Source organism: Erpetoichthys calabaricus, chromosome 8 (genome assembly GCF_900747795.2).
Source record: "Erpetoichthys calabaricus chromosome 8, fErpCal1.3, whole genome shotgun sequence".
NCBI lineage: Eukaryota > Metazoa > Chordata > Cladistia > Polypteriformes > Polypteridae > Erpetoichthys > Erpetoichthys calabaricus.
The window spans coordinates 139089952-139113246 of record NC_041401.2 but is presented as its reverse complement, the minus strand read 5'-3'; the positions used below and the strand labels follow the sequence as shown (position 1 = coordinate 139113246).

At 39.5% G+C, this 23295-nt stretch overlaps 1 protein-coding gene across 1 annotated transcript; it reads left to right on the top strand.

Annotated features, from left to right (window-relative positions):
* Positions 1–1928: 1928 nt before the first annotated feature.
* On the top strand, positions 1929–15419 carry rpl37a (ribosomal protein L37a). Its single transcript, XM_028807536.2, has 4 exons — positions 1929–2005; positions 3004–3132; positions 3830–3912; positions 15234–15419. The coding sequence occupies exons 1-4, from the start codon at positions 2003–2005 to the stop codon at positions 15295–15297; spliced, it is 279 nt and encodes a 92-aa protein (XP_028663369.1). The 5' UTR covers positions 1929–2002; the 3' UTR covers positions 15298–15419.
* The last annotated feature ends 7876 nt before the right edge of the window (positions 15420–23295 follow it).

The window sequence follows — 23295 nt, the reverse complement described above, 5'->3', positions numbered from 1 at the left end:
TAAGAACAGAGCTGCCAGGGAAGGGGAAAAGAGGAAGGCCTAAGAGAAGGTTTATGGATGTGGTGAGAGAGGACATGCAGGTGATGAGTGTAACAGAACAAGATACAGAGGACAGAAAGATATGGAAGAGGATGATCCGCTGTGACAACCCCTAACGGGAGCAGCCAAAAGAAGAAGAAGAAGACTGGAATCAAACTTCACAGGGCATACAGAGCATCACAAATACACAAGTACTCACTGAGACAGTGAAATACAGAGAGGAAAACCTGCTCTAAAGTGCACGCCACCTCAGACTAGGGTGGCAGTTCACTTTTCAGCACAACAATAACTGAAGTATACAGCCAAGACAATGTTGGACTGTCTTTGAGTGGCCCAGCCAAAGCTCAGGCTTAAACCCCACAGAACATATATGGAAAGACCTGTAGATGGCAGTTTACAGTCAATTCCTATCCAATCTAACGGACCTTGAGAGGGACTACTGGGAAGAATAGGAAAAACTGCCCAAATTCAGGTTTGCAAAGCTTGTAGAGACTTACCTAAGAACAGTCAAAGCTGTAATTACTGCCACAGGGGCTTCTACAAAGTATTGAATTAAGGCTCTGAATATTTATATGAATGGGAGATTTTGGTTTTTGAATTTTAAGAAATTTGCAAACATGTCTTAAATTATGTTTACACTTTGTCATTACAGGTTATTGAGTGTAGATTAATGGGCTAAAATTAAATGCACAACACAAAGTGTGAAGAAAGTGAAGGGGTCTGAAAACTTTCTGACTTCACTGTAAAATTATGTGTGTCGTGATTTTTGTTGTTGTTAAAATTACCTTTCCACAATAAACTTCTTTACAGTAAATACATTTGTGGTGCAAATCACTCCTTTTGGGTTCTCTCCTGGAAAAGGATAGACTGAATTTTTCTGATTGGAGTAAAATAACTGCCTCAATGGCAGACTTTAAAAACTTTTTTTCTTAACAACCGAGTGTAAAGGGCTGTGAGGTTCATCAACAGACTGTGAACAGTTTGTGCTGTGCTGTAAAGTAATAAAAGTGGTGATACACAAGCCAAGTTATCAGGTGATATGCAATGTACATTATATGTTTTTGCATAAACCAAAGGCTACAAATTGTAGGTGAAAGTGCCAGACGTGATTTCTCTGCTAGGGTGTTGGTCTTCAATTTGTAAAAGTTAAATCTTGGTAAACTGGTGGCCCTTTGAGCATAGCAACACAACAGGGTAGTCTAGAAAGTAAACGGCTAAATGACTATTTTATCAAACATCAGAAAAAACTTTCCCTGGACTTGAAGGAAATAAATGGTACAGAGATGCCTCTTGAAAGTTGCTACATACTGCTATGTTTTGATAAAGCCTCCTTTAGTTATAATTAACACTATATGATGAATTTAATTATTACACTAGCTAACTTTTATATATATCTAAGATGAGACTCTCCAGAAGGACACCAAAATTTACATCATCGGTACGCACTGATGTATTGAATTGTACAACTACATAAATGAGTTTGCGATCTCGACAAAACAAAAAGTTAAATAAGACTATGGGTATGTCAAGGCTTTTCAGCTTAATTTAATTTAAATATGTCTAGTACTGATTCTCTACTTATATTTTTCTTTATTCTGCATATGAAAAAGTAAAAATATATATGTTATATATTTTGGATTGTGCAAAGCATTTCATAAAAGTGATTAGTTTATTAAAAAAAATAAGAAAACAAAAATAAAGGTATCTGAAAACATAGTATTAGGAAACACTCTGAAACCTTGAGATATTGTAGAAATCGTACATCATTCTCTTGTCCTTACAATGCTTTTTCAAAGAAGGAATTAGAATGCCACACGCCTATATCCGTATGATGTATTAACACGAAGCATTCTTTAAAGAAAGAACGGAAGTCCTCCAATATCCCAGAGTGCGCCAGTCTTGCGTATCTAAATCGCGCTTGCGCACTAACGAAAGCCCTCTTTTGGACCCTGCCGCTTCCAAGATGGTGAGTTATTGAAAATATAGAAGTGGTGTTAAACCACAATCTGCTTCCATCCCCATAAATAATGGACAGTTGGCTGATTAAACTTTTCAGCTGAGTAGTTGTAACAATATCTTACCCATATATATGTATTAATGTACGTTTTATTTCTTAGAAGTAGTCGTTATTTATGTAAAAAGTTCACATTCCATCGCAATGGCGGCGCGGGTGGATAAGCACCCTATGTACGGTGTGTAGATTTCATTTGTCAGTATAACATAACTGCTTTTTGCAGGTGTGCCATTATGAGTAGTTAATTTTTTTTTTAAAGTTAAACGTTTTTCGGTTAACTACTAGAAACCTCCATTTATAGTCCTAACATTATTAAAGGCCCTTGTTTTGCCTTTTCATTTGCTTCGGAGTCATCGGCATCACTGTTAAGACTTTAAGCATATAGTTTTGTGAGCGGCCTATTACAAAAAATGGGGTTGTGATATTTGGTGTTTGATTAATATCCGTTTTAATTTTGACAGATCTAAGCTAAATACGGTAAACTGCTGTTTCGCTTCAGTTCATTAAGGGCTTCCAGCTCACCCTGTAAACCCGCTTTGAAATTTGTTAATGCAGTTGAGTGATTATTAAATTGTAATCGCTAAATGCAATTTCTATACAAAATCTGATGAAAGGAAAAAGAAATGACATGATGGAAACTGCTGTTCATCAGATTTGGGAGGGCTGGCTTCTATCACCGGTCCAGTCAGACAGCGTGGAGTTCTTGTATTGTCCCATATATTACGGACATTATTAACCTGTCACACCCATTCCAAATTAATGACAAAATTTGGTATGTGTTTTAAGTGTACCCTTCAATTGATTCCAGGTTTTACTAGAATGTGCTTGGACACAGGAGAAACAGTATGCAAATTTCAGTGTCCCTTGTGCTTTTAAGAGACATTTAAAATAGTAAGAATGTGTAACATGAGTGGTACAATAAGCTGAAATCATTTTTTCCTTTTTAACAGGCAAAGCGCACTAAGAAGGTAGGCATAGTTGGGAAATATGGAACCCGCTATGGTGCATCCCTCAGGAAGATGGTCAAGAAGATTGAAATTAGCCAGCATGCTAAATATACTTGCTCCTTCTGTGGCAAGGTAAGAATCAACAATTTTTGACAAATGCTTTATTTTCATGTACAGTACAATAATATTAATCCAATAGTTATTTATCCAAAGTATCAGTGCCACAAAGTTGAATTTTAAAGCAATTTTTTTTACAGCCAGTTTTTTGGATTAACCTGTAAACAACAGAACATCATCTTTTCCTTGTTTTATTTGTATTTCTATTGATTAGCGGATCTTGCATCAAAAATTATTTTAATGAATATTCAGAAGTTTTTTAATTTTGGTTGTATCACTTTGTGACACAGTTCATTATTGCCAACCTGTATTGCAGCAACTACAAGATAGTGGAATGAGTATAATTTTTTTTTTTATTGGTTCTGGATGTTGAAGAAACATCCACATTTTTACATGGTCTAAAAGATATAGCATAAATCTTACCTGTGAATATAGTGAAAAATGGAAAGGCCAACAATGCACTTTATTTCGTACATATTAACAATGAAACTTAAAGTGCATTTTTGGTGTGTACTATGTTTCTGTGTGACAGTTTTGGCCATTTTCAACTGTTTTGGTCATTGTAGTCAATTGCACTTGGTAATGAAGAGGTCACAAATGTTAGGGTGTATTTATTTTTAAGATTCTGTAATAAAATAATTTGAATTTTTAAATTAATCATGCTGTGTTTATGTACAAATCATAAGTTATGAACATTTAATGCATTTGTTAGACAAAGATGAAGAGAAAAGCTGTTGGAATTTGGAACTGTGGGTCCTGCATGAAGACTGTTGCTGGTGGAGCTTGGACATACAAGTAAGTAATTTGCTTGTATAATATACAGTGGGGCAAAAAAGTATTTAGTCAGCCACCAATTGTGCAAGTTCTCCCACTTAAAAAAAATGAGAGAGGTCCGTAATTTTACCATAGGTATACCTCAACTATGATATTTTGGCCCATTCCTCCATGCAGATCTCCTCTAGAGCAGTGATGTTTTAGGGCTGTCGCTGGGCAACACAGACTTTCAACTCCCTCCAAAGATTTTCTGTGGGGTTGAGATCTGGAGACTGGCTAGGCCACTCCAGGACCTTGAAATGCTTCTTACGAATCCACTCCTTCGTTACCCGTGCGGTGTGTTTGGGATCCTTGCCATGCTGAAAGACCCAGCCACGTTTCATCTTCAATGCCCTTGCTGATGGAAGGAGGTTTTCACTCAAAATCTGACGATACATTGCCCCATTCATTCTTTCCTTTACACGGATCAGTCGTCCTGGTCCCTTTGCAGAAAAACAGCCCCAAAGCATGATGTTTCCACCCCCATGCTTTACAGTAGGTATGGTGTTCTTTGGATGCAACTCACGACGAGTAGAGTTTTTACCAAAAAGTTCTATTTTGGTTTCATCTGACCATATGACATTCTCCCAATCCTCTTCTGGATCAACCAAATGCTCTCTAGCAAACTTCAGACGGGCCTGCACATGTACTGGCCTAAGCAGGGGGACACGTCTGGCACTGCAGGATTTGAGTCCCTGGCGGCGTAGTGTGTTACTGATGGTAGCCTTTGTTACTTTGGTCCCAGCTCTCTGCAGGTCATTCACTAGGGCCCCCCCGTGTGGTTCTGGGATTTTTGTTCTCCGTTCTTGTGATCATTTTGACCCCACGGGGTGAGATCTTGTGTGGAACCCCAGATCGAGGGAGATTATCAGTGGTGTTGCATGTCTTCCATTTTCTAATAATTGCTCCCACAGTTGATTTCTTCACAGCAAGCTGCTTACCTATTGCAGATTCAGTCTTCCCAGCCTGGTGCAGGTCTACAATTTTGTTTCTGGTGTCCTTTGACAGCTCTTTGGTCTTGGCCATAGTGGAGTTTGGAGTGTGACTGTTTGAGGTTGTGGACAGGTGTCTTTTATATTGATAACGAGTACAAACAGGTGCCATTAATACAGGTAACGAGTGGAGGACAGAGGAGCCTCTTACAGAAGAAGTTACAGGTCTGTGAGAGCCAGAAATCTTGCTTGTTTGTAGGTGACCAAATACTTATTTTCCACCATAATTTGCAAATAAATTCTTTAAAAATCAGACAATTTGATTTTCTGGATTTTTTTTTTCTCATTTTGTCTCTCATAGTTGAAGTATACCTATGATGAAAATTACAGGCCTCTCTCATCTTTTTAAGTGGGAGAACTTGCACAATTGGTGGCTGACTAAATACTTTTTTGCCCCACTGTATGTAATAAACATAATATGTTACCTGGCTTCTCCCGGGAAATTTCGTAGAACAATGGTGCTGTCAGTTAAAGCAGGAAAGACTTTGGTGATGGTTGCTGATGAGGGGGCAGGGGGCATAGAAAAGGTGGTTGTATTACTGTGTCATGTGCTTTAGAAATACTGGGAGAAACTCAATCCTTTGCACAGGTTGTCAGAAGGAGATGAATAAAACATATAGAGCCAAAGTAGTTTTTCATTATTTTTGATAAATATTTGCACTGTAAATTTTCCTTTGACATTTTTAAAGGGTTCTCAAACGTTAATGATCTGACTTCTTTTTGTAGTGGGCTTGCACAATTTTAGCCTTGTCCATCTCTGGGATCACATGCAGTGCTCTATTGCTTCTTCCTATAATGTGTTGTTTTTTCCCCCTTCCCTGTAACATCGCCAGTGCCAAGTGTAATCAATGCAAAAGCAGTGTATGGTTTCCAAAGATACCTAGGGGGTGTAGAGGAAAAGGAAATACACTCGTGTGATTGGTCATATACTTGGCAAGCATTCTTAATTATAACATATTACCTGATGTTAAATAGGTAAAATTGGGAAACTGGGAAATATAAAATAGGTTATCCATAGCTATTTTTGTGGAATGTATAGCATGCTTTGATGTCATTAACTCAAAAAATATAACATCACAAAAAATGATTAAGATAGCTGTGAAAAAATAGGGGTTCAGTGTTAAGAGTATTGCATTTAGCCATGCTTAAACTATATGTTTTTGCCACTCTGAATTCCCAGTTAGATTTCATCGGACTCCTTTGAATTTTTTCGAATATGTTATACATTCCTTTTTCATTTCTTTAATTTTTGTAAGTATGAGATTTCTCTTTTTACAAAAATAAAACCTTTCCCCTCAAGTTTAAATAGGAAGAAAAGTGGAGTAAGATGTTAATGAATTTAAGTCCAAACATTTTCAAAGTATTTTTTGTCATTTTTAATAAAGGTGTACAGCTGCCGAACAACTCCAAACATTCAAGGCTGGGGGGCTGTCAAGAGGCAGGGCCTGTTAAAGCCCATTGCAGCACTTCTTGTGTGATTTTTGCGCTATACAAAAATAAATTGCTTTCATTTGCTACAGCCATTTTTATTTACATTCCGTAATTTTCAGCAGGAACAATTAATCATTCTAATACTCACCTGACTAATTGATTATCAGAATGTTATTTTGTTAAACCTAAAAAGAAGTGGTTTGAAGGACAATCAGCAGTTGGGGAGTGTGACCTGTGTTTGTAGAAAGCTTATGAGGGTGGGTAGAATGATGATATAGAAAGTGTACATTATAGCTATCCACTATGAAGAAATTATGGTAAGATCTGCTACTCTGGTGATATGTTGAGTGCAGGTAGAGGTGAGGCACAGTAGTGATATTGAGAGCGAGAGGTGCATGGAACTAACATGGTGCTGTCCCATTTTTGCCTTTTAAAGGGGCATTGAAGGGTGGGTGAGAAAGCTGTGTGAGGAGTAGTATAAAGTATGTGAGAGTGAGAGGTGTCACTTACAACAGAAGGTAGCTTGTGCCAGCCAAACACAGTTGCAAAGAGCAGAGGTGAAATGAGAATAATAGGGTGAATGTCTATTTGTTGTGTCTTCAGGAGAAAAGGGCTAGGGTAGTTTAGGCAACTGTTGAACGATAGGGTGAAGAGTTGCAGTGACACTGTTTGGCGATATGTATAGAATGGTCTCAACTTGAAGGATGCCCAGGACCTTGAACCCTAGAAGAAAACATTTTTGTGTGACGTCTGGCTAGCCTGTATAAATCCAGGAAACAATTGCTAAACTAGTGATGATGATAAAGAATGGGACCTATTAATGGTGGAAGAATAAATTATTCAGGTGAAGTTTGAAATAGCCAGCAATGTTGCCTTTTACTAGTTTGTAAAATGTATCTGGTTTGAATACAGGGTTGTAAAATGTATGTGGTTTGAATACAGTGCATCAGAAAACACCCTTTTCTTTAACATTTTCAGACTCTCATTTAATTGACTGGTCTTTTGTTGTCCTTCTGCATTCAAAAAAGTACAGTAGTGTGATTTGTACATGTACAGGACATTTAGAAATACCTATTTTTTGATATAGCTTGAAATGCATAACTCTTGTTGTGTTGCCCTATTTTTGTGTAGTTTGCTCCGTTGTATCATAATAAGAATTAACAAAAGCAGAGCAGACATCTGGGCAAACAGTGCTAGAATGATGAAAGGCTGTAGCTACTTTAGTGTCAAACCCACTCATTGGTAAATAAAGGACTAAATTACCAGAACACCTGGAAAACCAGAATGAAAATCAGGAAGAAAGCATTGTTAAAAAATTAAACCCATATAACTACTTAGTACATTTTAGAAAAACAAAGTGAGAAATGAGAGCTCACTTGATTAAGCTAGGCATCCAAATAAAATCAGTCGGTTGGAATGAAAACCTGCAATAGCAGTGGGTCTCCAGGACTGAGGTTGGAAAACTCTGAACTATAGCAATCACTTAATCATAATGTACTGTAATTGGTGATGTTAGGGCTGGTTAATACTTCATGCTCAGAACGCATGCGCATCATGGCTGCCACGCATTCCCAGCATTCATTTGACACGTCCTCAGAAATTAATGTGTGCACGAGTTGCAGTACCAGCAAAAAGTTGGGGGGGTGCAGTGTGATCAAATTGGAACGTGACACCAGAATCTCTGTTTACTATCTAAAGGATCGATGTGCGTGCTTTGATGTTTGATGAATGGTTCGATGTGGTGAAGCAAAATGCAGACGTACAAATGCATTTGTGGTGCTTTTATATTCAAACGTTGCACATTCTCCTACGTAATGACAAGATACATTTTAAAAGTCTTGCATACCATCTTTTGTGCTGTTTTTTTTTTTTTTTTTTTTTTTTTTGCGCACCTTCACAACAGCATCAGGATGTACAGCAGTGTGTTTGAACCACAGAGAAAAAAATAAAGGACACAGTGAAAGGGTCTATTTTGTGATTTAAAGTGGAAGTTTCAGCTCAAATGTCCACCTTAATCTTGTAGTTTATCATTAAAGTAGACAGTCGTAAACGTCCTCTTATAACCAACCCAGTTGTTAATCGCTACATGCTTCTGGGGCTTCGTCCTGAACTGCCCGCAGCAATTGCCACACAGAAAACATTAAATTTATGACATTCCAGCTCTCTGCCCATTTAGAATCCTTAGATTTATACTTAATACCACTTTCATGATGAAATGCAATAAAGTATGTATTTTACAGATAAGTTGTTAACTTCATTTAAATAATGAATACTGATAATAATTACACATGTTGTGGCAGCACGTTGGCTAAGCAGTAGCGCTGCTGCCCCGCAGGGAGTCAAATCCCTTGTGTTGCTTGCCTGGAGTTTGCATGTTTTCCTGGTTGGTTTCCACATTCCACATTCCTTCCAAAGACATGAAGGTTTGGGTTTTTGGTGACTGTAAAATGCTAGTGTATTTGTTTCTGTCTTGTGTCCGATGCATGCTGGAATGGGCTTATCTCTAGATTGATGGATGTAATCATTAAAACATCTTTTTCAGAGATATTGTTACAAGGTGTCCTCGTTAATTAATGGATGTTCAAGCAATTCAAAACACAGTGAAGCCGAATGTTTTCTCACAGTGATGATATTTTGCACTGCCACCTAGTGGAATCTTCCAGATTACAACGCTTGCCTAGCAGTAGCATCTGCTGGAGCCCCCGTTGCGTGAAGTATAACCCAGCTTTAATACTTCATCCACAAGCCACTTAATCTCCAAGTCATTATATAAGACTTAATGTAATGGTAATTCTGAATATTCTTTCTTGTCCGTTTTATGCCAGATGCGAAGTGAAGTGGCTTGGCTGGACAACATAGGACAGATGTTGTCCACCTGCCTTTTAACTTCCAGCTACAGGTTTTGAATGCCCTGCCGCCAAAATGCAGCTAAGCCAAATCCAGTTCAGTGGCTAATTCAGGAAGATTCAGCTGGCATAGTTGCTAACACTTGATGACTTACGTGAGAACACCAACAAAGACTGCCTTATAGAAATTCTGAAAGGAGAACCTTTTAAAATGTTTGATGCTTGCATTTCTTGATTAAAAAATGTTCATTTGATACTCTTATGCCTTTATGTAGGTTTAATTTGTTTGTCCCCACATGTATGAGCTGTGTAATTCCAGTGTTAATACTATTTAAAGAAATGCATAAGATTGTTAGCCCAGATGCGTGAAATGACATGCTGATAAAGCAACACTACATGTAAACAAGCAGTAACATGGAAGCTAAAATGATTTGCTAGCCTTTATTTTCAAAGTTTAATTGAGCTAATGCAAACATGTTTGTTTATAGGCAGTGACAATTAAAGGGAGTTCCTTTAGCAGCCTGCATTATTTGCTCAATAGTGCTTACCACCTTTGGCATATGAGTGTTCTTGCCCGGGAGAAACTAGGAGTGGGTAAAACTTAGAAATTAACTATAAATTCAAGTGTTGCCATTGTTCATGAATGCAGTGTTTTCTAAATTGGTTGTACATTTTCAGTAGTCTTTGCTAATCGAAAAATTCACTATAGTTGCCCAGTGTTGCATTGCGACTACAGTCGTCCCTCGCCATATCGCGGTTCACCTATTGCGGCTTCACTGTATCGCGGGTTTTTTAAATACAAGTGATCGCCCGCCTAACGCGGAAGTTATGTTCCAGACGCATCAGCAATAGGTGAAAATTTGCGATATAGAAAGACCATATAAATAAAAATTGTTATAGTTTAAGCCTTAAAATACCCATCCCACATGCTTTAAACACATGTAAACTTATAAAACACACTTTGTTAACACATATGTGGATGTTGGGCTAAGGATATGAGTAACATCTGACTATTATAAAACATTTTAACTTCATGCAAGACAAGGCAGTGAGACAGGAAAATAGGTGCTGTACAGGCTTTTAAATTATTGACACGCAGAGCTACAAGCAGCACAAAGTCCACTTCTCCTTAGCGTTCATTCAGCTCCCCACCCCCTTGACAACACGAAGTGGCAGGAGCGTACTGTGCCTCGGGGAGGGGGGGTTTGAGCGAATGTGGTTCAGTCCTCACACACCCCCACTCCTCCTCCTCCTTCAGAACTCGCACAGCGACAAGCAGGCATTTTGGCAGAAGTAGCACAAAGTCCATTTCTGCTCAGCGTGAGTTCAGCTGCCCCCCCTTCACAAAGAGAGTGGCAGACACATCGATATCTGATCGCTGTGTGTAGTGTTGCTCTGCGGTGTTTAAGAATGTAGAAAGTGTTTAAGAGCATAGGAAGTGTTTATAAGAGTGTGGGACCAGGTTAATAAGAGTGAGAAAGGTTTATAAGAGTGTGGGAGGGGTTTATAAAGCCCTAAAATATATATAAATAATAAAATATAGGTTGCTACTTCACAGATTTTCACCTATCGCGGGGAGCTCTGGAACGTAACCCCCGCGATAGGTGAGGGATGACTGTATAATGAAAAATTTGTGAAATTAGTTTAGTAGTTCACAGTACGTGATGTTTGTAAAGCATTGAATTCCTATCTTAAACTGTTTGCAGAGGATCAACTCTTTGTTCAGATATTATGAAGTTGAGATATGCGTCCAAATATGGAGCAATATTTTAAGACAAGAATGGAAGTGTTTTTCTTCTTCAATATTTTACTTTTTCCCTTTTGTGTTTGTTTGGGAGGAAAATAAAAAGGGGCAGGTGAAAGTGGTGCCATAATATTGTTTATAATTGACTCATTTAAATATCTGTAGTTTTCATATGTAGAAACCTCTTACCTGCCTCTCTTTCTCTTACATATATATACATAGTGTTTCTATATTTTTTTTTTTATAAAGGTTGTAAAATAAAAATGAAAAAGGTAGACACAGTGCATCCGGAAAGTATTCACAGCGCCACATTTTATGTTACAGCCTTATTCCAAAATGGATTAAATTCATTTTTTTCCCTCAGAATTCTACACACAACACCCCATAATGACAATGTGAAAAAAGTTTACTTGAGATTTTTGCAAATTTATTAAAAATACAAAAACTGAGAAATCACATGTACCTAAGTATTCACAGCCTTTGCTCAATACTTTGTCGATGCACCTTTGGCAGCAATTACAGCCTCAAGTCTTTTTGAATATGATGCCACAAGCTTGGCACACCTATCCTTGGCCAGTTTCGCCCATTCCTCTTTGCAGCACCTCTCAAGCTCGGTTGGATGGGAAGCGTCGGTGCACAGCCATTTTGAACATCTCTGGAGAGATCTTAATCAGATTCAAGTCTGGGCTCTGGCTGGGCCACTCCAGGACATTCACAGAGTTGTCCTGAAGCCAGTCCTTTGATATCTTGGCTGTGTGCTTAGGGTCGTTGTCCTGCTGAAAGATGAACCGTCACCCCAGTCTGAGGTCAAGAGCGCTCTGGAGCAGGTTTTCATCCAGGATGTCTCTGTACATTGCTGCAGTCATCTTTCCCTTTATCCTGACTAGTCTCCCAGTCCCTGCCGCTGGAAAACATCCCCACAGCATGATGCTGCTACCGCCATGCTTCACTGTAGGGATGGTATTGGCCTAGAGATGAGCGGTGCCTGGTTTCCTCCAAACGTGACTCCTGAACTCTTTCGTGTAAATGCCAATCTTTGTCTCATCAGACCAGAGAATTTTCTTTCTCATGGTCTGAGAGTCCTTCAGGTGCCTTTTGGCAAACTCCAGGTCGGCTGCCATGTGCCTTTTACTAAGGAGTGGCTTCCGTCTGGCCACTCTACCATACAGGCCTGATTGGTGGATTGCTGCAGAGATGGTTGTCTTTCTGGAAGGTTCTCCTCTCTCCACAGAGGACCTCTGGAGCTCTGACAGAGTGACGATCGGGTTCTTGTTCACCTCCCTGACTAAGGCCCTTCTCCCCTGATCGCTCAGTTTAGATGGCCAGCCAGCTTTAGTAAGAGTCCTGGTGGATTCGAACTTCTTCCACTTACGGATGATGGAGGCCACTGTGCTCATTGGGACCTTCAAAGCAGCAGAAATTTTTCTGTAACCTTCCCCAGATATGTGCCTCGAGACAATCCTGTCTCGGAGGTCTACAGACAATTCCTTTGATTTCATGCTTGGTTTGTGCTCTGACATGAACTGTCAACTGTGGGACCTTCTATAGACAGGTGTGTGCCTTTCCAAATCCTGTCCAATCAACTGAATTTACCACAGGTGGACTCCAATTAAGCTGCAGAACCATCTCAAGGATGATCAGGGGAAACAGGATGCACCTGAGCTCAATTTTGAGCTTCATGTCAAAGGCTGTGAATACTTGTGCTTTCTCAATTTTTTTATTTTTAATTTGCAAAAACCTCAAACATTTTTCACGTTGTCATTCTGGGGTGTTGTGTGTAGAATTCTGAGGGAAAAAATGAATTTAATCCATTTTGGAATAAGGCTGTAACATAACAAAATGTGAAAAAAGTGATGCGCTGTGAATACTTCGCGGATGCACTGTAAGTAGTGTACCGGGGCTAACTCCTTAGCATATTGTTGGAAACTTATCCATCCATCCATTGTCTCCCGCTTATCCGAGGTTGGGTCGCGGGGGCAGCAGCTTGAGCAGAGATGCCCAGACTTCCCTCTCCCCGGCCACTTCTTCTAGCTCTTCTGGGAGAATCCCAAGGCGTTCCCAGGCCAGTCGAGAGACATAGTCCCTCCAGCGTGTCCTGGGTCTTCCCTGGGGCCTCCTCCCGGTTAGATGTGCCTGGAACACCTCACCAGGGAGGCGTCCAGGAGGCATCCTGATCAGATGCCCGAGCCACCTCATCTGACTCCTGTCGATGCGGAGGAGCAGCAGCTCTACTCTGAGCCCCTCCCGGATGACTGAGATTCTCACCCTATCTTTAAGGGAAAGCCCAGACACCCTGCGGAGGAAACTCATTTCAGCCGCTTGTATTCGCGATCTCGTTCTTTCATACCATAGGTGAGGGTAGGAACATAGATCGACTGGTAAATTGAGAGCTGAGCCTTGCGGCTCAGCTCCTTTTTCACAACGACAGACCGATGCAGAGCCCGCATTACTGCGGATGCCGCACCGATCCGCCTGTCGATCTCACGCTCCATTCTTCCCTCACTCGTGAACAAGACCCCGAGATACTTGAACTCCTCCACTTGGGGCAGGACATCGCCACCAACCCTGAGAGGGCACTCCACCCTTTTCCGGCTGAGGACCATGGTCTCGGATTTGGAGGTGCTGATTCTCATCCCAGCCGCTTCACACTCGGCTGCGAACCGATCCAGAGAGAGCTGAAGATCACGGCCTGATGAAGCAAACAGGACAACATCATCTGCAAAAAGCAGTGACCCAATCCTGAGCCCACCAAACCGGACCCCCTCAACGCCCTGGCTGCGCCTAGAAATTCTGTCCATGAAAGTTATGAACAGAATCGGTGACAAAGGGCAGCCCTGGCGGAGTCCAACTCTCACTGGAAACAGGTTCGACTTACTGCCGGCAATGCGGACCAAGCTCTGGCACCGATCGTACAGGGACCGAACAGCCCTTATCAGGGGGTCCGGTACCCCATACTCTCGGAGTACCCCCCCACAGGATTCCCCGAGGGACACAGTCGAATGCCTTTTCCAAGTCCACAAAACACATGTAGACTGGTTGGGCAAACTCCCATGCACCCTCCAGGACCCTGCTAAGGGTATAGAGCTGGTCCACTGTTCCGCGACCAGGACGAAAACCACACTGTTCCTCCTGAATCCGAGGCTCGACTATCCGACGGACCCTCCTCTCCAGGACCCCTGAATAGACTTTTCCAGGGAGGCTGAGGAGTGTGATCCCTCTGTAGTTGGAACACACCCTCTGATCCCCCTTCTTAAAGAGGGGGACCACCACCCTGGTCTGCCAATCCAGAGGCACTGTCCCTGATGTCCATGCGATGTTGCAGAGGCGTGTCAGCCAAGACAGTTTTTGTTGGAAACTTAGTGGGAATAAAATGTGAATGAGAAGAAATAGTGTTGATTTATTTATATTTAAGAGCCTACTGATGACTTTTGACAAGTACAAGTGCTGCAAAATTACTACCGTACCAGTTTTATGTTCATGTGACTAATGGGTTAAATAATGTGTGTGTAATCCATTAATTAAGCCAAAATACTTTATCCATAAGAGGTTGAAAAATATTCTTTTGCTTGCTGTAGACATGCTTATATTCAAGCTGTTGATCAATTGCTATTTTTCTGTGTTCTAAGGTCATTACATATAAACAAATGTAGTTTCAAGCAAACATCTTCCTGTTAATGTTGTTTTGGCAAAGGGGTACATTCTTATTCTAATTGTGCAAGGAAGAGACTTGCTTAGATTTTAACTAATTATGTTACTATAATCTAACAATATATTGACCATATAATTTTGTAAATTGCTTTGTTCTGCAGGAACATGTTTTCATGCATTACATACAGCACATAGAATGCATTTTTTATTTGATTTTTTTGATTATGGAATTTTTTTTTTTTTTTCCCCAAACAAGTCTGGCTTGTATACAAAGAAAATAATGTTGTATATAATCAAATCATAGAGCTCCTTTACAACACACAAATCCAGAATAAAGTAAAGTAAATAACCGGGTTATTTTGTACAGACAACAAAATCCTTAACTGAAACTCGGGTTTACATGGCTGCATAACCAGGATACTTGCAAAGAAATGTGTGTGTGTTAACCTGGTTTTTGTGAGACTAAGAACCAGTCATTTTTGCTTAGTCTAGTCATTTTTGAAACCAGGTTATTAAAGCACATTTAAACACACTTGGATGTATCTAACTTGCTTAGAGTAACATTTATTTAAAACAAAGCTTTTTAATTTTGTCCTATTCACATACTACGAAAATAATTAAGATTTTTCTTTGTATTTTCAGTACCACATCTGCAGTTACAGTAAAGTCTGCCATCAGAAGACTTAAGGAGCTGAAAGACCAATAGATGACCCCAGTGTGGATGATCAACCCATTTTTTTTTGTACAGTTCAATAGTGAAACCTGTGACTACGTACTCTTGGGAAGAAACATCAGATTTCTTTATAATAAAGAAATGTTCAGTTGTCATTTGTTTGTTTTTTGTTTCAAAGATATCTCTAGTACTTTTACTTTTTGTTTGGAGGGGCAGTAAATTGGTTGTAAATATTTGCAATTAGCTCTTCAAGCTTTGTTTAGTTGGCGTGTAGAATTTTATTTGTCTTGTGTCATGATCCTTTCAATAGATTAAATCTCACTTCTGTATGTGTATTTCTCATTTTGAATGAGTAACCCCAGCCACTTAATTTTGTTTTTTGTTTAAAATACTCACTGCTAAGTACAGTATATTTAATAGTTAAAAACCAGTCACCATGTCTGCATGGAAATATATTAAATTACACCTGTAATTTACACCTTACTTTCACATATATTTAACTTAGGCTATTTACTTTCACTACTGTCAGTTTAATAGTTTGAAAGCCTGATAAGAACTGTGTGCATTTGCAAAAAAAAAAAGTCAGCAATAAATGGTAAATTCAGTTAGAAAACTACTTTCTTAAGTAAAGGGCATCAATTTATAAATTCTGATCACTGCATGCATTTACCAATATAAAAGACAAAATGGTTTGCCCAGAATATTAACACCCAAGTTTCTTCTTAGTAGTCCATAGGCTAAAGGTTTTGGTGGTCTGCCCATTTCACCAGCATGTGGGAAAAATTAAGTGTGATTTGAGGACTTATGAATTTTACAAGGTGACATTTAGGTAGCATTGCATAAAAAGAAAAGAAGCGTTTCCACTTCAGATTTGTTGCACGTTTTGAAACGTGCACACACGAATAAAATTAATTTTGAAAATTGTATTTAATGAAAACATGCACATCTCATTTTTTGATAAATTAGGTGTACAGGAAATTGTTCCTTTGTTATTGTAGCAGCCATTTGTAAAAATTAGTAATACTAAATGTCTTCGAGGTAGCTTTCTGGACCCTGACATCGATGGGGCTGATGTCCAGGTAAGTGACTTACTAAACCGGAGTATGCGGGAATTGGTTCAAGTGAAAACGAGCCTATTCACTTTAGTCGCTGTCTAAATGGAAGCCTTAAATTTAAATCTCTGCAAGTATGAATGTCATGAGACGTGATGGTGGCGTTTGTTAAACTTGTTAAGAAAATGACAGGAATTTTGTTGGTCAGTGTGGTGACATAGTCGCGCTGTAGCGATTTGGCTTTGATTTCCTTTGTTTACAGTATATGCTCGGAAGCTGCCGAGACGGGCGTAACTCTCCTTGCCCTGCCATCCTGAATTAGATTGCTTGGGCGACCCGGGATTTACAGTGGTAGGCATCACATTTGGACGTTTCTTGCACACACGTGTGGGTTTTTAATGTGTCCACGTTCTTGTGGGCCTGTAGTGCTCCTCGGCTACTGGTTTTTTTTTTTTTTTTTTCTTCCCACATCCCGGCAATGGCGAACATGTTGGGGTAATTAGAGACCAGCGTGGTTATGGGGGTGTGGGGTGAATGTGCCTGTCATGGACCATTCCCTACCTTTTGACAGATCCACACTTGTATCATTTTTGCTGTGTTGTAAGTTGCAAAGGATGCGTTGATGACCGAGTCCACAGAACAGCAGACTGTTTCGATTCGCATGGAAAAGGTACACGTACGATAAATGTGCCCAATCTTATGAAACTGTTTAGAGTGGCCAGCGTTAGAAGAATGGGCAACGACCAGGTCCTGGATTCGAACCTTTAACCGGCAGAGCTGCAGAGAGTGAAGCGAGCTAATTCAGCGACTCGGAAATGGCGTCAGCGGGCGGAAGGCTGTGCGGTGTGGTCCAATCAAAACGTCAGAAGCATCGTTTAAGGAAGTGCGGTGGAGCGAGTTAAAGGTGCTGACGCTAATGGTCACGGGGTGTTGCTGGGGGTTGTTTTGTTATGAATGTTTAGGATTGTTTATAACTTTTTTTTTTTTTAAGTGTTTTTTCCCTATACATCTCATTGAAGCTAAGTAACATTCTTTCCAGTTTACACTACTGATTAATGATTGATGTGTACAAATGCTGGTAATGTGCGATGACAAACTTTACACATTGTACCATATTGGGTTACAGGTACAAGTATCGTGGACTGAAACATCCTGCTTCGTGGAACTGCAACAACACTTGATCCTCCGTACCGAATTAAGCTCAGGATCAGCTGATCTCTGCTCTGACCCGTTGTTTTTCTCACCGCTGATTACCTCAGAGCCGAGGATGGCGCAAATAAAACTCGGTCGTAATTTAATAGTAGGTTTGACCTAATTTTCCTGCCAGTGTTGATATTCTGTGCAGCAGCTCTCAGTGCAGCGGCATGTGTTCATTCAATTAGATGGATGGATTTAAAGCATCTCAATCAGCGATTTTCAAACCCACTTATCCTGAGTAGGGGCTCGGGGAAACTATAAACTATTCCAACAAAAATCGGGCCAACGCCATCGAGTGATAGCCTAAATATTGGAAATGAAAATGTTCTGTATCTTATGCACAGTCTGTTCATAACAGCTTCATCCAGTCAGTTTCTGCTGGTCCAAAGCTGACTTTTTCCTGTAAAAAAAAAATCAATCCATTTTCCAGATCCACTTTTCCAGGGCAGGGCCACTAGACAGCTGGAACCTATCCCATCAAGCATTGGACACAAGGCAGAAGCAATCATTCAATGGGGCATTTATTTTTGTAACATATGTGCACTTATTGCATCACTTAGTATTCTAATGTGCACAAGCTGTTCCTCGGCTGGACTCCTATCATTTATGACTGCGTGACTGCATGCAACAGGAGATGTGCAGTCTGGTGAACTGTACATGGAAGTTGGGGACACAAAGTGTGTAAATTCCAAGTGTTCAAGACTATGCCAGCAGCAGAATTAAACAGAGTTGGCTGCTACCCTTCTGTACTGAATATTTAGCCTATGGTTTAATATTCTTGAATGAAATTCATGTTAGGGTGGCACAGTACAGAAATTGGGGTTCGTGTCCAGGGTGTTCCCTTGCCTGGAGTTTGCATGTTCTCCTCATGGGTTTCCTTCCACAGTCCTAAGACCTGCAGGTTAGTTGGACTGGTGATGCTAAACTGTCCCTTAAGTGTGTGTTCATCCTGCGATAGACTGGCGCCCTTGTCTAGGGATTGTTCCTGTCTTGCACCCACTACTTGCTGCGGTAGACACTAGCTTCTCCACAGTCCTGCCCTGGATATGTGAGTTTTGGAATATGGATGGAAATTCATTTTGCATGCAATTATGTTTTAGATGGGAACTCTTCAAAATACACCATTTAAGATTGCTTTTGCCTTAACCATTTTAGTTAAAACACACAAAATAGCATAATCCAAAATGTGACATCTAGATTTAAGGTATGTTCTTACATATGAAAAGCAACCATTACCTGTTTTAAAATCAGAGTGAGATTTTCACAATTTGCTCGTCAATGAAAATCATTGACTGGCTTTGTGCTCAGGGTTGATTACGCCCTTGTCCTGCAGTAACAATCCCCCATTGACCTTGTAATGATAGATAGATAGATTATTAATCCCAAGGGGAAATTCACATACTCCAGCAGCAGCATACTGATACAAAAAACAATATTAAATTAAAGATTGATAATAATGCAGGTAAAAACAGACAATAACTTTGTATAATGTTAATGTTTACCCCCCGGGTGGAATTGAAGAGTCGCATAGTTTGGGGGAGGAACGATCTTCTCAGTCTGTCAGTGGAGTAGGACAGTGACAGCGGTCTGTCGCTGAAGCTGCTCTTCTGTCTGGAGATGACACTGTTTAGTGGATGCAGTGGATTCTCCATAATTGATAGGAGCCTGCTTAGCGCCCGTCACTCTGCCACAGATGTCAAACTGTCCAGTTCCATGCCAACAATAGAGCCTGCCTTCTTCACCAGTTTGTCCAGGCGTGAGGCGTCTTTCTTCTTAATGCTGCCTCCCCAGCACACCATGGACTAAGTGTGTTCAGAACTTAATCATTGTATTCACAGGTTTTTGGAAGTCTCTGTAAGGCCCTTCTGAGTAAATAACACACAACAAAGAAAAAACAAAAGAAAGTTAGAAAATGAACACATTCAGATGCAGTCAATGACTTAATTAAGTGATTTGAAAGTTGTAGCCTTTAATTTTTTGTTTTTGTTACTTCAGCAATGAGAGCTAGTTTTCACAATTCTGTTTATTAAATATTTTTGTAACAAAAATTCATACTCAAAAATAACTGATAATATAAACTAGCTACATGTGTTGGTAAACTGCTTGCTTTTTAACAGTGCTTTAAAATGTCATGTAGTTACAAATATAGCACAAATGGGCTGCTTAGGCAGAAAATTATAATTTAAGTTATGAAAAAATGGCAGCAGTTGATATCCTATTGTTAGATGTTCGTCTATGACTAATTGTAGTACAAATTTCTTAAACATAAAATTTTTGAAAGATACGGAGCCCTTTAGGTGTCATGCAAAACAAAAATCCATTTGATCAAATTAATCCATGCAAATGAATCATCAACTTGTTTGAATGAATTACTCGATCAAACATCGAACAACTTAGTAACTCATTCTAACAAATTACATAACTCGTTCAAACTGATTATTATCATTTTTTCCCCTGACTCTTATTTCAGTATTATGGAAGTCCATTCTGCATTAATTCATTCAAACAGATTATTATTATTATTCTTCCACCTTGCAGTCCAGTTCTTATTATGGAGCCCGGTATGGTTTCAGTGAACTGTAAGGTGTTTGTTAACATCACTAAACCAGAAGAGGAACTAGTTGGAAGACCACCGCAGTTGAACCGGTTATTTTGAGGTGTACTGAAATGAGTTTCAAATGCAGGAGAAGTTACAAGTATAGATTTATGCAATTTTCTCAGAGAACGTGATATTCTGGAGTCAGTGGTGGAAATGTTAATAGAAGAAAAGGTAAGTTTAAAATCTAGTCAATAATGGCATTGAATAGCATAGAATATACTGAAACTATTGGCTGGCTAAACTGTTCCAGTTCACTAAACTGCATACCAGGAAAACTAAATAGTTAGAGAAATAAGAAAAAAATAATCCATTTGAACGAATTACGCAAGTCATTTGAATGAGTTAATAATTCATTTGAACGGATTAATAATTTGTTCAAACAGATTAATAACTCATTCAAAATATTTTTTTTTTTTCTGCTTGACACCTACAGGACTCCGTAGTACAAAGTACGTGATGGAGAGTTAAAATTATTGGCTGCTTTGGACCATGATGGAGAGCAGGTCTGCAGCTGTGAGGTTGTTTTTGGTGAGTACATCTTTGTTTGTTCACTCTGTGCTTACACAGCAATGTTTACACAATTCCTTTCCTCTTATGTTAGTTTCTAGATACAGTAAGTAACTTTTTAGGTGAGTTCGCATATAATACAAAAACCATCACAACTGAAATGTCCGTCTGTCTGTCCAGATGAAGTAACTTACTCTTCAAGGACATTTTTCAGCAGAGTTCAATTTTTGAGGTTTGTTGTGTCTAAAATTTCAAAATCTCCACTTGGAGATCCGTTTTGCTGTCTGGAGTGGCTCTCAGACTAGTAAAAGAGAACAGTCTACAAAATATGCAAGTTGAAATGAACTCTTGCAAGGTAAGTTAAATCCAGTAAACTAATATATAATCGATGTCTCACAGAGTATTCTCGGTTTTAAGACAAGCAAGTTCACCAAGGCATTTTAATGGGAGATCATTTTTAATTTCCAAAGTTTGTATGACACGCTGTATTTGACATATCTTAATGATTGAACGTTCTGAACAAATTGTTCTTAAAGAATAATTGTGCCAAATTTCAACAAACATGGTTTACTGACAGTTGTTTAATGCAGCCAGACAGATAGACATGGCAACCACAGTAGGTGCTTTGCATATTGTCTCTGAGTCCAGCAGAAAAATTACTTTTGGGCTCCTGTAAAAACCAGAATAAATGCTACAAATGTGGCAGCAAGAATAATTGGATCCATTGATTGAAGATCACATAAACATTTAGTTTATGTTCAAATTGGTAACTCATAATCTACTCTATCTCTATATATAATCTTCATTTGGATCTTGATCTTTGTTTGTCCACGAATTAATTAGAAGAAGAAGCACTAGATGGCAGTAGAGAGACAGCTAAAACATAGGCATTGCATTAAGAATCTCCTCCAGGCTTATACTAATGAAGACTGTAGTTCTCCAGTCACACCTCAAAACACAGACATTCAAACTAAACAAATTGTTGTGCTTTAAATTAACTAATCTTTATCTTTCTATATAATTTTCATTTGGATCTTGATCTTTGTTTTTCCGCAAATTCCACGAATGCGTAGACCACCTTCCAGTTTAGTATGTTGTTACTCACGGATGTCAACAATATGCCGGAATAACGAAAGGGGTGGTGGACAGTGTTACGCTGGTTAGCTCCTGAGGCCTGGTTAGAGAATGAGATTGCCGAAGATAAAAGGTATGTGCCTACGTAACATATGAATGAAAGAAAGACAGTGGGTAAAATGAATGACAGCGTAACAGCACGTTCCGGAAATTATTATTGTTACGTTGTAGCCGGCAAGTGTTGCGCGTCTCACAGTTGTACCCTGGCTTGCTCACATGTCAGTGAAGTGATCCCTATTTATGCTTTAAAGAGCCTGGATACCTATGTGTCCCCCTTTTATAACCATTGCTCCGTGTTTATTGCCTTACTCTTTGGATTGCCACAAAGCAACCTGCGAGATTGGAGAAAGGTTGAGAAGAGATCATGAGAGGAAACGACAGTGTCGTGAAAACGAGACAGACTGTGAACGGAGAGAAGCAGAAATGCTCCTACACCACCACATAATTACTATTCGGACAGTGATTCCGAGTAGGCCGTTCCTATCGAATCAATGTCCAAGGGTTTTGTTTTGTAATTTTGTTTCCCTTATAAAAAATCATAATGCTATGTGACGAAGGGCCCAGTTCACGACTGGCAGCCGTGTTTAAGCAGGGAGCCCTTCACAGACAACTTTAACACACGCAATGTAGTAGGGCGCACATGACTAGTATATATATAAAATCCTAAACCTAAAAGTGCAATGGTGACGTTTTTATGTCACTTTTTTTGTCATGCTTTAAATCGGGCTTATTTTAAAACCTACATATACTGTATATGTTTGGTATCATTCTTTTCAGAATTTATCAAACTTTAATGTGATGTTGTTAGAATTTCAGATTCTTATTCTGTTTTTAAATTATAAACTAAAATATATAAAGAACTCATGTGCCGAGAGACGGGACTTTGTGTCAAATGATTTAACCACGCCTGTGGCCGGAAATAAAACACAAAGAGTAGGACAGCTGCTGTCCAGGCTTTTAAATGTTCGAAGTGCCATGCGAGATGCAGATCATGCGGCACGACAGCAGCAGCAAGCCAGCAGCTGATCGAGCAAAGAGGAGGTAAAAAAAAAAAATTGCATTTGTTTCCCATTGTATCACTGTTTAAGAGGGGGTTTCAGAGGAGCGACCACATCTCCTTGGGTTGCGTTCAGCCCCCCTCACAACGCAAGTGGCAGAGACGCTAAGTGGCTGGCGAGCGAAGTGAGCAGGGGGGAACTCCCTAGTATTTTAAAATAATTCTATGTACATACAGTGGTGTGAAAAACTATTTGCCCCCTTCCTGATTTCTTATTCTTTTGCATGTTTGTCACACAAAATGTTTCTGATCATCAAACACATTTAACCATTAGTCAAATATAACACAAGTAAACACAAAATGCAGTTTGTAAATGGTGGTTTTTATTATTTAGGGAGAAAAAAAAATCCAAACCTACATGGCCCTGTGTGAAAAAGTAATTGCCCCCTGAACCTAATAACTGGTTGGGCCACCCTTAGCAGCAATAACTGCAATCAAGCGTTTGCGATAACTTGCAATGAGTCTTTTACAGCGCTCTGGAGGAA

What these genes read in the sequence shown, in the direction of transcription:
- rpl37a (XM_028807536.2), top strand. An exon ending in CTTGCTCCTTCTGTGGCAAG is followed by an intron (nt 3,133 to 3,829) that starts GTAAGAATCAAC and finishes TGCATTTGTTAG; the next exon opens with ACAAAGATGAAGAGAAAAGC. An exon ending in GGTGGAGCTTGGACATACAA is followed by an intron (nt 3,913 to 15,233) that starts GTAAGTAATTTG and finishes TTGTATTTTCAG; the next exon opens with TACCACATCTGCAGTTACAG.